General features: G+C 39.8%; 1 protein-coding gene across 1 annotated transcript in view; it reads right to left on the reverse strand.

Annotated features, from left to right (window-relative positions):
• Window positions 1-13,329, reverse strand: part of PLRG1 (pleiotropic regulator 1) — a 30,490-nt gene that overhangs the window by 3,959 nt on the left and 13,202 nt on the right. The window contains 7 exon segments of the mRNA XM_074951029.1: window positions 1,179-1,372; window positions 5,661-5,800; window positions 7,612-7,720; window positions 8,735-8,837; window positions 9,649-9,750; window positions 9,840-9,989; window positions 10,828-10,920. Coding sequence (XP_074807130.1) covers window positions 1,179-1,372; window positions 5,661-5,800; window positions 7,612-7,720; window positions 8,735-8,837; window positions 9,649-9,750; window positions 9,840-9,989; window positions 10,828-10,920 — 891 coding nt within the window.

Below are 13,329 nucleotides of genomic sequence, written 5' to 3' on the forward strand. Positions count from 1 at the left end.
AGTAACAAAAATAAAGACTGGAATTGTAGTAAAATTATTTTTAACTGTAAACTAAGCTATAATTAGTTTATGGTTTAAAGATTGGTTACACATTACATACTATAAATTTCATAGATACACTATATTCATATATTTATAATATTGAACAGTTTATGTATTTGCTTTAGCTAGAATTTTACTAAAGAATGCTCAGTGGCTTCATATACTCGTTAACTCTGTTCCTCCTCCCTTTCCCACCACTGGAAGTCCTGGACGAATCTCGTTTTTGTGAATATTTTGGGTGGGAGAAACAAGATCATGAGAGGTCAATGACAGGTTAAGAAGAATGTTCTGGTGATCAGGGCACAGGACTGGGAGTCAGCAGAGTTGGGCTCTACTCAGTTCTGCCACTGATATGCTATGTGACCGTGGGCAAGTTCTTTAACCCCTGTGCCTCATTTCCTCCCAAGTGGGGAAAACAGCTACCTCCAAGAGATACTGAGCTGCAAATTCATTATTTGTGATGCACTCTTAAATCCTCAGACGGAGGGCACCATGTAAGTGCAAAGTAACATTATCTAACCCTATTCATATCTATTATTTGTACTATAGTAGTGCCTAGCGGACCAGAAAGTCCAAAAACTATGATTAGATTCCATGTATTACACACACTTATTATACAGAGCGACTATACAGTAACTGATCCCATTCCTTGATGTACACTTTTAACAAAGTGTAGTACTTTGAAAATAAGTTGTCTACACTAGATTCCAGTCTGCTTGCCTTATAAACTATTCTATAGGGTATCACATAAAGAAGAGTAATATACTCCTTTTAAACTGCATCTTTGTCTTGAAGATTACTACCAGGCACACCACTACACTGGCCTCAATTTGCAATGTACACTCTTTTTGGAATAAGATAGCCTCACACTGCATCACAAGGGGAGTTCTGTATTTGAATAGATGGACCTCCTTTAGACATGCTTGCTATACTACAGTTAACAGTAGTATAACAGTAGTTAACTAGTGCAGAAGCTAGCCACAGTCCACATATTATTAGACACGCTACTATTTTCCTCTTGGATAGAAATGTTGCAACCTTAACCTGAATAAAATAGCTCTGCAGAAAACCTGACTGTTAATTTTGTCTTGAAACTGTGGACTTCAGGAAAATGCAATTAAGACACTTCAGCATACCGCAGTATCATCTTCTCTGTACACTTTTATGGTTTTATCAGCTTCAGCAGTGAGCAATCTGCTTTCTGACTGGTCAAATGCACAAGCAAATATTCCTGATTCACTGTCCAAAGAACCAGGCTGTACAGCTGCATGTACTCTCTGGAAATTATACCCAGTTCTCCAGTCCCAAAGATGCATAGTGCCATTATCAGCTGAAAGAGAGAAAAATTGGTATGTCATTAAATCCATTTCTGTCACCCTTTCTATAAGAGTAGCACTCTGAACTTCTGACTAATGCATGAGGAAATCCACAGGTTTGAACTGGTTCGCCAAAACACTCAATTAGAATAGTTTATTGCACCTCAGTAGATTCCCCATTTCCTTTTGGTTTCCTTGTTCCCTTCCCAACGAAGAGGGAGGGCTGCAGCTCCCTCTGGAGTTCATCTAAGTTTTCCTTAGTCTGTCTGGGAACAGATAAATGATGCTGGAATCTTGAACTCCAATTCCCCACTTGGTAGCATATGGCATTACAAATGGGATGGTATTTCTATACTCAATTATGAATTAATTAGAAACATTACAGGATTTATGACCTTGCATACGTTTAAATTAGGTCTAAATTAGCTGTTACCACTCAAGAAAGATCTTGGAGTCACTGTGGATAGTTCTCTGAAATCATCCACTCAATGTGCAGCGGCAGTCAAAAAAGCAAACAGAATGCGGGGAATAATTAAGAAAGGGATGGATAATAGGACAGAAAATATCACATTGCCTCTATATAAATCCATGGTACGCCCACAACTTGAATACTGCGTACAGATTTGGTCGCCCCATCTCAAAAAAGATATATTGGAATTGGAAAAGGTTCAGAAAAGGGCAACAAAAATTATTAGGGGCATGGAATGGCTTCAGTATGAGGAGAGATTAATAAGACTGGGACTTTTCAGCTTGGAAAAAGACAGCTAAGGGGAGATATGATTGAGGTCTATAAAATCATGACTGGTGTAGAGAAAGTAGATAAGGAAGTGCTGTTTACTACATCTCATAACACAAGAACTAGGGGTCACTAAATGAAATTAATAGGCCGCAGGTTTAAAACAAATAAAAGGAAGTATTTCTTCACACAATGCAGTCAACCTGTGGAACTCCTTGCCAGAGGATGTTGTGAAGGCCACGACCATAACGGGGTTCAAAAAAGAACTAGATAAATTCATGGAGGATAGGTCCATCACTGGCTATTAGCCAGGATGAGCAGGAATGGTGTCCTTAGCCTCTGTTTGCCAGAAGCTGGGAATGAGCGACAGGGGATGGATCACTTGATGATTACCTGTTCTGCTCGTTCCCTCTGGGACACCTGGCACTGGCCACTGTCGAAAGACAGGATACTGGGCTAGATGGACCTTTGGTCTGACCCAGTAAAGCCATTCTTATGTTCTTATGTAAAGTTTATAGAAGCGCCTTCAGATTAAACTAGAGCCAATATCACTGCCAGTAGCGTCAGTTTAAGGGTAGTTCCATGGATCTGAGATCCATGTTTGGAAAGACCCATTATCAAAGCAATGTTTCAGTTATGATACATGTGCCACCTAGTCAAACCAGAGTTTAATTTGTGCACTAATACCAGCCAGATATGGAATCCAGACATTTCAGGAAGTGTCTTTTCTAAGGTAAGACTTTAAACATTAATGTATCTTATTTCAGCGTTAGTTTCTTTGAAGTTGTGGCAGACTGTGTGCTGATTTTCAAGAACACCGGTTTTTGTAGGGTCCCAGTTTTTTAAAGAAGTCTTTAAAATATAGTTCTGACTAGAACAGCAGTTTTGATCTGTGGAAAGAAACTAGTTTCTCCATAAGCTTCAGCTATTTCAAAGGGGCTGCCTACAGAATAAGAGCAGCCCAGTTTCATACTAAAACCAGTACAAATGCTCCTACGAGGCCCTTGAAGAATTTATCCTTCAAAATCATCTAGAATTAAATAAAAAAGAACCCATTTTTAAAAGATGTTACCGACACAATTTGCATAAATCCTTAAGGCTATGAACTATTATTTATGATGACAAATACAGATTTAATTTATATTTAAAAAAAAAAAGCCCACTTACCTGTATTTAAAATCAGAATAAACTGACCCCTATGCTTAACACTACACTAAATGTGACAATAACTAACATTTAGGTGTTTAAATAAAGTATGATTCTCCTCTGAAAAGTGATTTCTCTCAATGACTTCCAGAGCAAACATGCTCCGTTTACAAATAAAAAAATGTTTATCACCAACAGTCTTTCTGCAAACTCATCCTTAAAGGAAGGAAAAGCTGCATTTTCTGGCTCAGGTATGATTCTGTGAACCAAATTCTACCCTTGGTTACACGCGTACAACAGATTTGCCCAAGTGAAACCAAAGGCAGAATTTGCCCCTGCAATTGTAACTTAGATAATAATTCTGTGAGTAGTGCATAAACTAGAATAGAATCTCAGTTCACTCTCCCATAGCTGTACTGGTTCTTCAATGCTACCAGGAGTAAAAAGAAGAAAGTAAAAAAAGTTGGTCTTGTAGTTAAGGCACTGGACTGGGACTCTGCAGATCTGAATTTAATTCCTACTTTGCCTCTGGCTCCCTATGTGATCCTGGGCAAAATGACAATCAGTTCTCTGTCTGCAAACAGAAGATAATATTTCCCTTCGCCCACCCTTCATCTGTCTCATCTATAGACTGCTAGCTGTCTAAAGTCATACACTACCCTCTCACTATGTTTGTACTGTACCCTAGCAGAATGGGGCCCTGATTTCAGTTGGGACCTCTAGGAGCTACCCTGATTACTTTACTTATTTTACTCATTACTTAGACATGACTGAGTACATATATATACTGTGACAGGGTCAGGCCAAATGGCTACAGGAGAGTGATAGAAGGCGGATATATTAGCTCCAGGTTAAGGTAACAGGGAAGGTTCCAGAACAATCAGGAACTTTCTGGAAACAATTAAGGCAGACAGGCTGATTAGAACACCTGCAGCCAATCAAGAAGCTGCTAGAATAAATTAAGACAGGCAGGCTAATCAGGGCACCTGGGTTTAAAAAGGAGCTCATTTCAGTTTGTGGTGTGCGTGCAAGGAGCTGGGAGCAAGAGGCGCACTACTGGAAGACTGAGAAGTACAAGCATAATCAGACAACAGGAGGAAGGTCCTGTGGTGAGAATAAAGAAGGTGTTGGGAGGAGGCCATGGGGAAGTAGCCCAGAGAGTTGTAGCTGTCAAGCAGCTGTTACAGGAGCCACTGTAGACAGCTGCAATCCACAGGGCCCTGGGCTGGAACCCGGAGTAGAGGGCGGGGCCGGGTTCCCCCCATCCCTCCAACTCCCTACTTGATACTGGAGGAACTGACCTGGACTGTGGGTTCCACCAGAGGGGAAGGTCTCTGGCCTGTTCCCCGATCCACTAGGTGGATCAGCAGAGACTGCGGGGATTGTTAATCTTCCTTTTCCCCACGCTGGCCGGTGATGAGGCTAACTGAGTGAATGGCAGATTTGAGCCATGAAAGTGGCCAAACTGAGGGCTGCTGTGAACCTCTGAGGCGAGCAAATCCGCCAATAAACGCAGGACCCACCAAGGCAGAGGAGGAACTTTGTCACAATACACAAACCTATAGCTTTGACAGTACATCTTTACATCAAAATTATTTATACTGCAGCACTTGATTAACTTTGCTATTGAAAAAAAAGTCACCATCAACTTGGGCTAATCAATGTTCTAATAAATTAATTAGTAATAGATTTAGTTAGGAATTACTCAGCATTCAATTAAATATACACCATTTGTAAAATTTGATGGGAGGTAGTTTCAAAAAAAGGTAGATGGGTTCAACGTATGGAGAAACAAATAGTGAAATGTTAACACAGCAATGTGGTTACTTTCTTCAGTTTAAAATATACACATACATACACACATATAGAGTAAGACAGACTTTGATACACTAGGCTGAGCCAAGTAGATTCTAGTGTATTCATTAAGGGGCAAATACTGCCTATCCAACTTTCAGTATCACCGTGATATCAAAGATATGCAAAGCGCTTTCAGGAAACAGAACAAAAGCTCTTCTGCTGCATATGAAGTGAGGGGTTAGGATCTGGTGGGCTTCACAGGGATACATGCACCTTGTGTTTGCGGAGCTCCACTTCATGCGCACTACCATGCAGAGAGTGGGTAGGAGTGAAGTAGAAGTAGGCCCGGGAGATCTACTGCTATATGGATTTGCCCAATCCAACCCACACCTATAGACAACATGTTACGAAGGCAATGGATGCGTCAGGCTCAAGAGTGCAGTGGGGTTCACAGGGTGACTCTGCAGCCACTCTATAGCAGCAAGTGGTGAGTAAGAGAGGACAGGGACTCTTCTTCTTGCTCTCCAGGGGTTACTTAGCCCACCTACTTAAGATGCATCTTTGGCTAAGGATTTAGGCTTAAATGCATACACATAGAAAAAAATCAGGATGTTTAAATTTACCTCCTGATACCAACACTCCATCGGAATTCACAGCCAACGTGTTGATAATAGCATTATGACCAGAAAGATTTTGAATGAAGTTTCCATCTGGGAATTTCCACTGTTTAATGTTATCTGGAGAACCAGATGCAAATGTATAACTGGAACAAGATTAGCACAGTAAAGGAGAGTTAAAAAATAGTTAAATCATATCATTTTATTAATAATTCATTTCAGAGTAGCACATCACTCCTAAAGCTACAGTTGTATATGGCAGATGCTGATTGTTACTTCCAAAACTACTTTATCACTAAATTACCATTTTTCCAAAATGGTCAGTTTATAAAAACAAACTTTTATATTTACATACATTATTTATATACATTACTTTCTTATAATGCAAATGTTCGTTATGTAACTCTGCTATGTTTCACTACATTTGTTTTTCATTTTATTAATTGGATTACATAACCACACAACCACATGAAAGGTATTTTTGTTTGTTTTTGTTTTCAGGTATGCATTAATGGTGTAATGAAGATAAGTTTCAGAGAAATAGTAATTCTCAATAAGAACACATGAACATTAGCTTTTACAGTATCCCAAATTTAAACTGTCTTGCATTTTTATTCTGGCAATACTCATGCATAGAAGTACCATCAGAAAAGTTAAGAGACACAGCATTTTCAAAAAGCTCTCTCACATTACTGGACAAGTGCACTTTTGCAGATTTCTTTGTTGAGAATATTGAAGACCAAGAAAAACTGCCAAGATGGTCATTCTTCTAAATCTATGCAACAGTGTGTAAGGCACCTCTACAGAGAAACAGTTAACTTCCAAAAGCTAATTTGTATGAATAGCTGAATCACCCTTAAATAACTTAGTTCCCTCATTCTCAAATGAGTCTTCACATATTTGATCTGGGCAGCAAAGTTTAAAAGCATCTTAGAATATTTTTAATCAGGCATCCTCAAAGCAGTTCACTGACTTTTTAAAAGAAATAGTCATACCGAACTGGGGTTACCGGTCAATTAATCCAGATAAAAGATAGGACAGATTAAGTAAATTTAGAGTTTGTGAAAGATGCACAGCTGACAAGGCCTTGCGCTGAAAGTTTTCTAACAAACAAATATAAGCTCTCTAGGTGTGAGAGGGTAGTTCAGTCTTTGTGTTCAACACATCTTCAGCTTCTCTGCTCAGATTCCTAATAATGATAAGAGAGGTGGCTCTGTAAAATGTTCAGTACTGGAGCTGGACTGGAACCAATTCACTTCACATAGATTCTGAAGTTTTGTAAGGAGGAGACTGAAATTAAAAGGAATCAGATGCAGCCATATCATAGTCATCCTTTTCTAAATCATTAATAGGGTAGGTATCCTAGGAATCTTTATTGGAATTATGCTTCAATGCATAAAACACTTCTAACTGAGGGAGATTAGGAATGGGCAGATTATCTATTATTATCTAATAGACAGATTATTCCATAACTACCTACTACAGGGCTTTTTTTTACACCTGCCTTAGAAGCATCTGATACTGGCAAATGCAGAGACAGGATACTAAACCTGACAGCCCATCACCCTGGTATTAACTACGCTCAACTCAGGGCTTGTGTACAAAAGAAAATTTGCAAAACCTTCCCATTTTCTTTTAATAAAGATTCAGCTCCATCAACATTAGGAGTCCTAGTGCCACTGGTGGAAGTACAGTGTCAACTAACGCTGGTGCTTAAGAATCTACAACAGATCTCCACAACAATGCTAACCCCAGTGGAGCTGAATCGGTGTTAATAACTGCTTCTCAGATACCTTAAATGCAATGGTTTCCTGTTGAGTATATATTTTTGAACTCTTTATTTGCTAGACTGGGTAGTACATATAAAACTAATGTTCTACAACATATCTAATGTTAGCTTGCTTCTCCTGTCACATATTACAAACTGTGAAGGGCTAAAGGAACGAGGAAAACTTACTGTCTTGGATGCAATACAACTGCTCTTACAGATTTCTTGTGATTTGTCAAAGTGACACGAGTTTTTCCTGCCACTAAGTCCCACAGTCGTATTGTGGTATCATGGCTTCCTGTGATTTTAAAAAAAAAAAAAAAAAGACAAAAATGGTATATACTATAAACACTACCAACTTTTGTTTGGACAACCAATTCTGATATACAGGAGTTGCTAATAAATTAAAACAAGATGTTTCATCCTAAAAGTGCTTGACAAACATACTAACTAGATACAGTGATCTTTAGTAAGTACTGATGTACAACCACCTCTGAAGTAAAACATATTGGCTTTTAACAGTCTACAGCAACATTATAAATGTTTAAGAGAAGGAATGAAGATTATCTGATCTAGTTTGAAACTAGAAAGGAATGCAAGTTGTCATCATGCAACTAAGTTGGATTTTGACCATATATGGCTTTTGATATACTGGGGTTGACGCCTCATTTTTACACTTAACTGTACAATCTGAAATTCTTCCCTTTAGGTTTTTTGTATTTCCTCTTATTTACACTGTATTAATAACACTATTATTTAAACTTACATTGACTCTTCCCCTTGCGTGATTTCATGGACATGAAAAGAACCACTCAAACATCATTTTACATATTAAATGAAAAAAAAAGTAAGAATATTTAAGCACAAGAAGAATCCAGAAATGCAGAAAGTAAAGTTTTCATTGAATAATACATACTACCTATAATTAGGCACATTACTAACAGGCGAACTAGTAATTGGAAATACTATATATGTGCAGTGTTACTATCAGAACCTTTACTTCTGCATCACCTGACTTGTACTTAAACACAAAACCATATTTTTGCATTAATGTTGCAGGGTTTTTTTGTATTACATTAGCTCCAAAGAGACCAGAGCCCGGCACAAACATCACAATATATGGTCCTTGTTTGCCTCCAACAGCTTACCAACTAATTTAATACAAGACACAGCAAACTGGAAAAACAAATGTGATTAATTGGGATTAATCAATGAAGGTAACAGTGATATGAATGTGTGCTTATATAGAGGAGTTATATGCACAGTTAGCTGGTTTTGAGTAATTCAATTTGGGAAACAACATATACCATACCTGTGATAATCTGTGGTTCCGCAGCTTGGCACTTCACTGTTGCCACTGCATTTGTGTGTCCCGCTAGTGTATGCACACTGGCTTTTGTCCTCACATCCCAAATCTATGAGAGCACAGTAAACTCAATTAGTCAAGAAAACATATGTTCATCATTTTTTAGGTCCTATCATTTATTGCATGGCTTACATGCCACAATCCTGAAAAATGAAACTACCATACTTTTGACTTATAAATTCATCACAGAACTGTGCAAGCTGTTGAAAAAACACGGAAAAGCTGCCATTCAATGTATTCTAAGGAATCAGGACAACTTTATTTAAAGCCAGTCACCATAAAGCTGTACTACTCTCTCAGGCCAAAAAACTTTAAAGACTAAAGGTTCTTAATTGTCTAAATAATATATATTAGTGGGCTCAGCTGTAAGTAATATATAAGAATCCACTAGCCCTCTATACACTGTTGAGCACAACTCAAGGCTTCAATTTTAATCTATAAAGACCAACATGATTTGGATCCTGATTACCAAAACAATCCCTCTTTCCATGAGCCATTGTAGGACTTGAAACTAGCAGAGGAGCTGAAGAGTTAAAAGTTCCTAGATTTAAATGCCTGGAAACTGGAGGCAGAGTGCTCTTGGTGGAGAGCTCTCAATACTGGAATTTTTGCTCATTCATTGGACTATCAGAGCCCAAGTGTGTTGACTTTCAACTTGTGGTTTTCACTCAGGTTTCTGTCTGATCAGGGCAGGGACTTAGTGCAATAAGTGAAGATACAAAAGGTATGGCATTTTTGGTAAAGGAGTTCATGTAGATAATTCAACGTTCCTACTTATGTATTAATTTTTGTATGCTTACAGGTCTTTTAAATTATAAAAGTGGACATGTAACAAAGTTAAATCTCACTGTTTTACGTACTCGTGCAGTTGAATCTCTGCTACATGTTACCAGCACGTCTATTGTGGGGTGCAAATCCAAACCATAAACTGCACTTAGATGACCATGGTAATGCCTAATAACCTAGATGGATAAATAGACTTTAGTTAACTGGATATTTAAAAGGACAATCTTTCATTCATTGTGCCTTGACCAAAGAAGTCTAAACTTACCTTATTATATTCGAGATCCCAGCACTTCACCTGTTTATCTTCTCCACAAGAGAAGAGGTATGGACTTCTTCCACTTACTATCACCCCTCGTACAGTACTAATGTGCCCCGTCAAAGACAATTTTAATTTGCCACTAGCAAGGTCCCAGATCTGTATTGATAGATATAAATATTTGTAAGTTAACCAGATATCAAAGCATTATATAGTTATACCCTAGGCAAATCTATCATGCATAATTAAGGTTTAAGAACTAAATTAGCATATAGACTTATCTCATTAACATCATCGGGTCTAGAACAGTGATACTCAGACTAAGGCTCATGAGCCACAAGCGGCTCTTTAATGCATCTCCTACGGCTCTTTGCAGCACAAGTTATTAAAACACTGTGATTTAATTATTCTTCTTAGTATATGTGCAACATGCCTCAGCTGGCACATGACCAAGATTCATCATCGAATTTGGTCCACTGGTTGGATCGTTAGCTTCCTGACGTGGTCGGTTACTGACAGGGAACGTGACATGAATACTTAACCAACCAATAAGGATACTTTTACTGTTATTAACTAATTGTAGTTGATAAAATATTTGGTCAGTATTTTGCGGAGAATAATTATAAATAATTTATATACACTTTTTTTCTATCTCGTAAATGAAACGATGAATTCACATACAGTGACTCTTTTGGTTAATGTTGATCGCGAATTTGGCTCCTGAATCACTGAGCTCTGAGTATCAATCGTCTAGAGGTTTCAATATTAATGCTAATCCTGACTTTGGAATGTTCGATGAATCAGATCTCACACAGAAAGTAATCCTCCAGAAGAAGATGAGTGGCCGGATAGTGAAAGAAAATGCGTTTTAGAGCTGACTGTTCTGTGCATGACAATCAAGAAACCATTTCCAACAGCTGAAAACATTTAAGAAGCGAGTGAGAAAGTAAAGTTAAACTGGGACCGTAATTCGCCAATCCTTCCTTCCATTCCTTACCTTTATAGTTCTGTCAGCAGAGCCAGTAACAAACCACTGATTTCCCGGTTCAACTGCAATACATCTCACCCAGCCCAGGTGACCACTGATAACCTTTAGAAATAATAATAAAAGCCTTCTGAATCAAAATGAAGGTACATTTGTTGACATAGTTGTTGTTAACTCTACTTCTGAATTTCCATCAATATTAGCCCAAGAATTATAAGGCTTCACAATAAAATCAGAGATCTAAAATTAGATTTGGAAAATAAAGTTAAATATTGACTGAAATAGAAGCAACATTTTCAGAAGAATGGACACTTAATTGTCAAAATATGAGAAACTGGATAGCTCAGGGGATTTGTAGTGGGAGAGAAACCTTCACCTATAAGTCATTGATTCAAATCCATATCAGGTCAGAAATGATTGTAGATCACCATTTAGATTCCTCAGGCAAGGACCATGTCTTGGCTGCCTCTCTTCTATATTCCCATACAGTTTACATGAACTACCAGTACTCATTCAACAACATTTACAGAAAGATGTCATCAGCTGACTGACCATCATAGCAGGGAAGTAAATCTGGCAATTTCAGTCCAGTTCTCCCCAGACAGGTGTGTCCACATAAAAAAAATACAATCCATCACCACTGGAATTAACCAGCAACCTTGTTGGGTTGATGCATCAATTAATGAGTTGATACTGAGAATGAACTACCATCCCATTTGTGATGGGGTGTGTCCACCCCACACATGTGGAGAAGGGATTAACTGTGCCCTGCCCTACAGTGGAAGTGAGTCCTCTAAGGGGCCTAGAGAGGCGACAAGGGAAACAGCCAATGGGAGAGAGGCTGCAAGGAGTAGCTAATCGGGGTTCAACGGGCTCACATAAAAGGATCTGTAGGGACAGAGTTAGTCAGTGGGTAGGTGGGAGCTGAAGAAGAGGTGACTGTGTCCCTAGAAGTTAGAGAGAGCTGGAGTACACAGTGGCACAGCAGGCTATTGCGGGGACACCAACCCTGAATGAAGGGGGCATTGAAGGACCCTGCAGGGTAAATAAAGGAGCTTCAGGAGAAACTGGCAGCTGCTGAGCAGGCCTTGCAAACTGCAGAAGGAGACTTAGTGTTCCAAAGCGAATGGCTCAAGTATGTTATGGAGGACCAGGAAAATGTGCGCCTCCAGTTGAGGGAAATAGAAAAAGCGAGGGATGATCTGCAGTCACAAGTTAGGTAGCTACAGGGCTGGGTGTATCCATACCTCACCCTGAGAGCTTCAGGCTTGAGAAGGAGGGTGTGTGATGGAGTGTCTACCCCACGCAGGTGTGGAAGGGATTAATCATACCCTGCCCTAGAGAGGAGAAGTGGAGGCGAGTCCTCCAAGCAGCCTAGGGAGGCTGCAAGGGAAACAGCCAATGGGAGAGAGGCTGCAAGGAGCAGTCAATCAGGGCCCAGTGGGCTTACATAAAAGGAGCTGCAGGGACAGAGCCAGGAGTGAGGACTGTGTCTCTAGCAGGCTGAGAGAGCTGGAGTACTGTTGGAAGGAACCAGGGGAGCAAGGAGCTCCTGGCTGGCTGCTGCGACTGGACAGCTGAAGGCCACAGGGTGAGTACAAAGAAGGTAGCAAGGCTGTGGAGAAGTGACGCAGGGAATTGTAGCAGGACAGAAAGAAGGTAAAGAAGTGCCACACGAGACTGCTATCTACAGTGTCCCTGGGTTGGGACCTGCAGTAGTGAGAGGGCCTGGGTCCACCCCATTAGCCACTGGGGAAGTGGTGGACTACGGACAGTGATACCCATCACCAATACTACCCAAGGCTGGAGGGCCGACTCACGAAGATGATGCTGCGGTTCGTGGAGTGACGTCGGTCTGAAAGTGGAGACGATCGCAGGAGACGTACCACCGGAAGAGGGCGCACCCACTGGTGGAGCTAATCCCTAGGACAGCTAGCAGGAGGGCATAGCGAATAGACTGTGATATGCCCTCCCTGAAGTTGGCTCTTTCAGTTGTGGGGTGAGAGAAAATGACATTATAGAACAAGTAGCATCTGGGCAAGGGTAAATAGCAGGAACTTCAGTTTCCAGGGTAATCCATCAAGGACCTTACAGAAGCATTAAAAATCAGTTTTTAAAAAAAATCCAGTAAAATTATAGGCTACGTGAACATGAAGGAAAAAAATAACTGAAAGGCTATCTTTATTTATATTTCCATAACCATAGCTTTAGGCCACGTCTTCTAAAGAAAACATTCTTCATTAAATTATGTGATAGTAACATCTGCAAGAAATACATATATAGCTATAGAGCACATATTATATAATAGATAGTGGACCAGAGACCAGTGATCAAGTCCTAAGGCCTGGTCATTCAAAGTGGCCTTAAAACAGCTGGAGACCACCAGTAGCCAATTCCTCTTGCATAGGAAAACCTTTCCAGTGTAGCGCTGGTGGAGGTAGCACTGCTGCCTCCTAAACTAACCACTCCCCACATCCCCCACCCAGCATAAGGGGAGAGTATGGTAAAGCAGAG

The sequence above is a fragment of the Natator depressus genome, chromosome 4 (genome assembly GCF_965152275.1).
Source record: "Natator depressus isolate rNatDep1 chromosome 4, rNatDep2.hap1, whole genome shotgun sequence".
Lineage (NCBI taxonomy): Eukaryota > Metazoa > Chordata > Testudines > Cheloniidae > Natator > Natator depressus.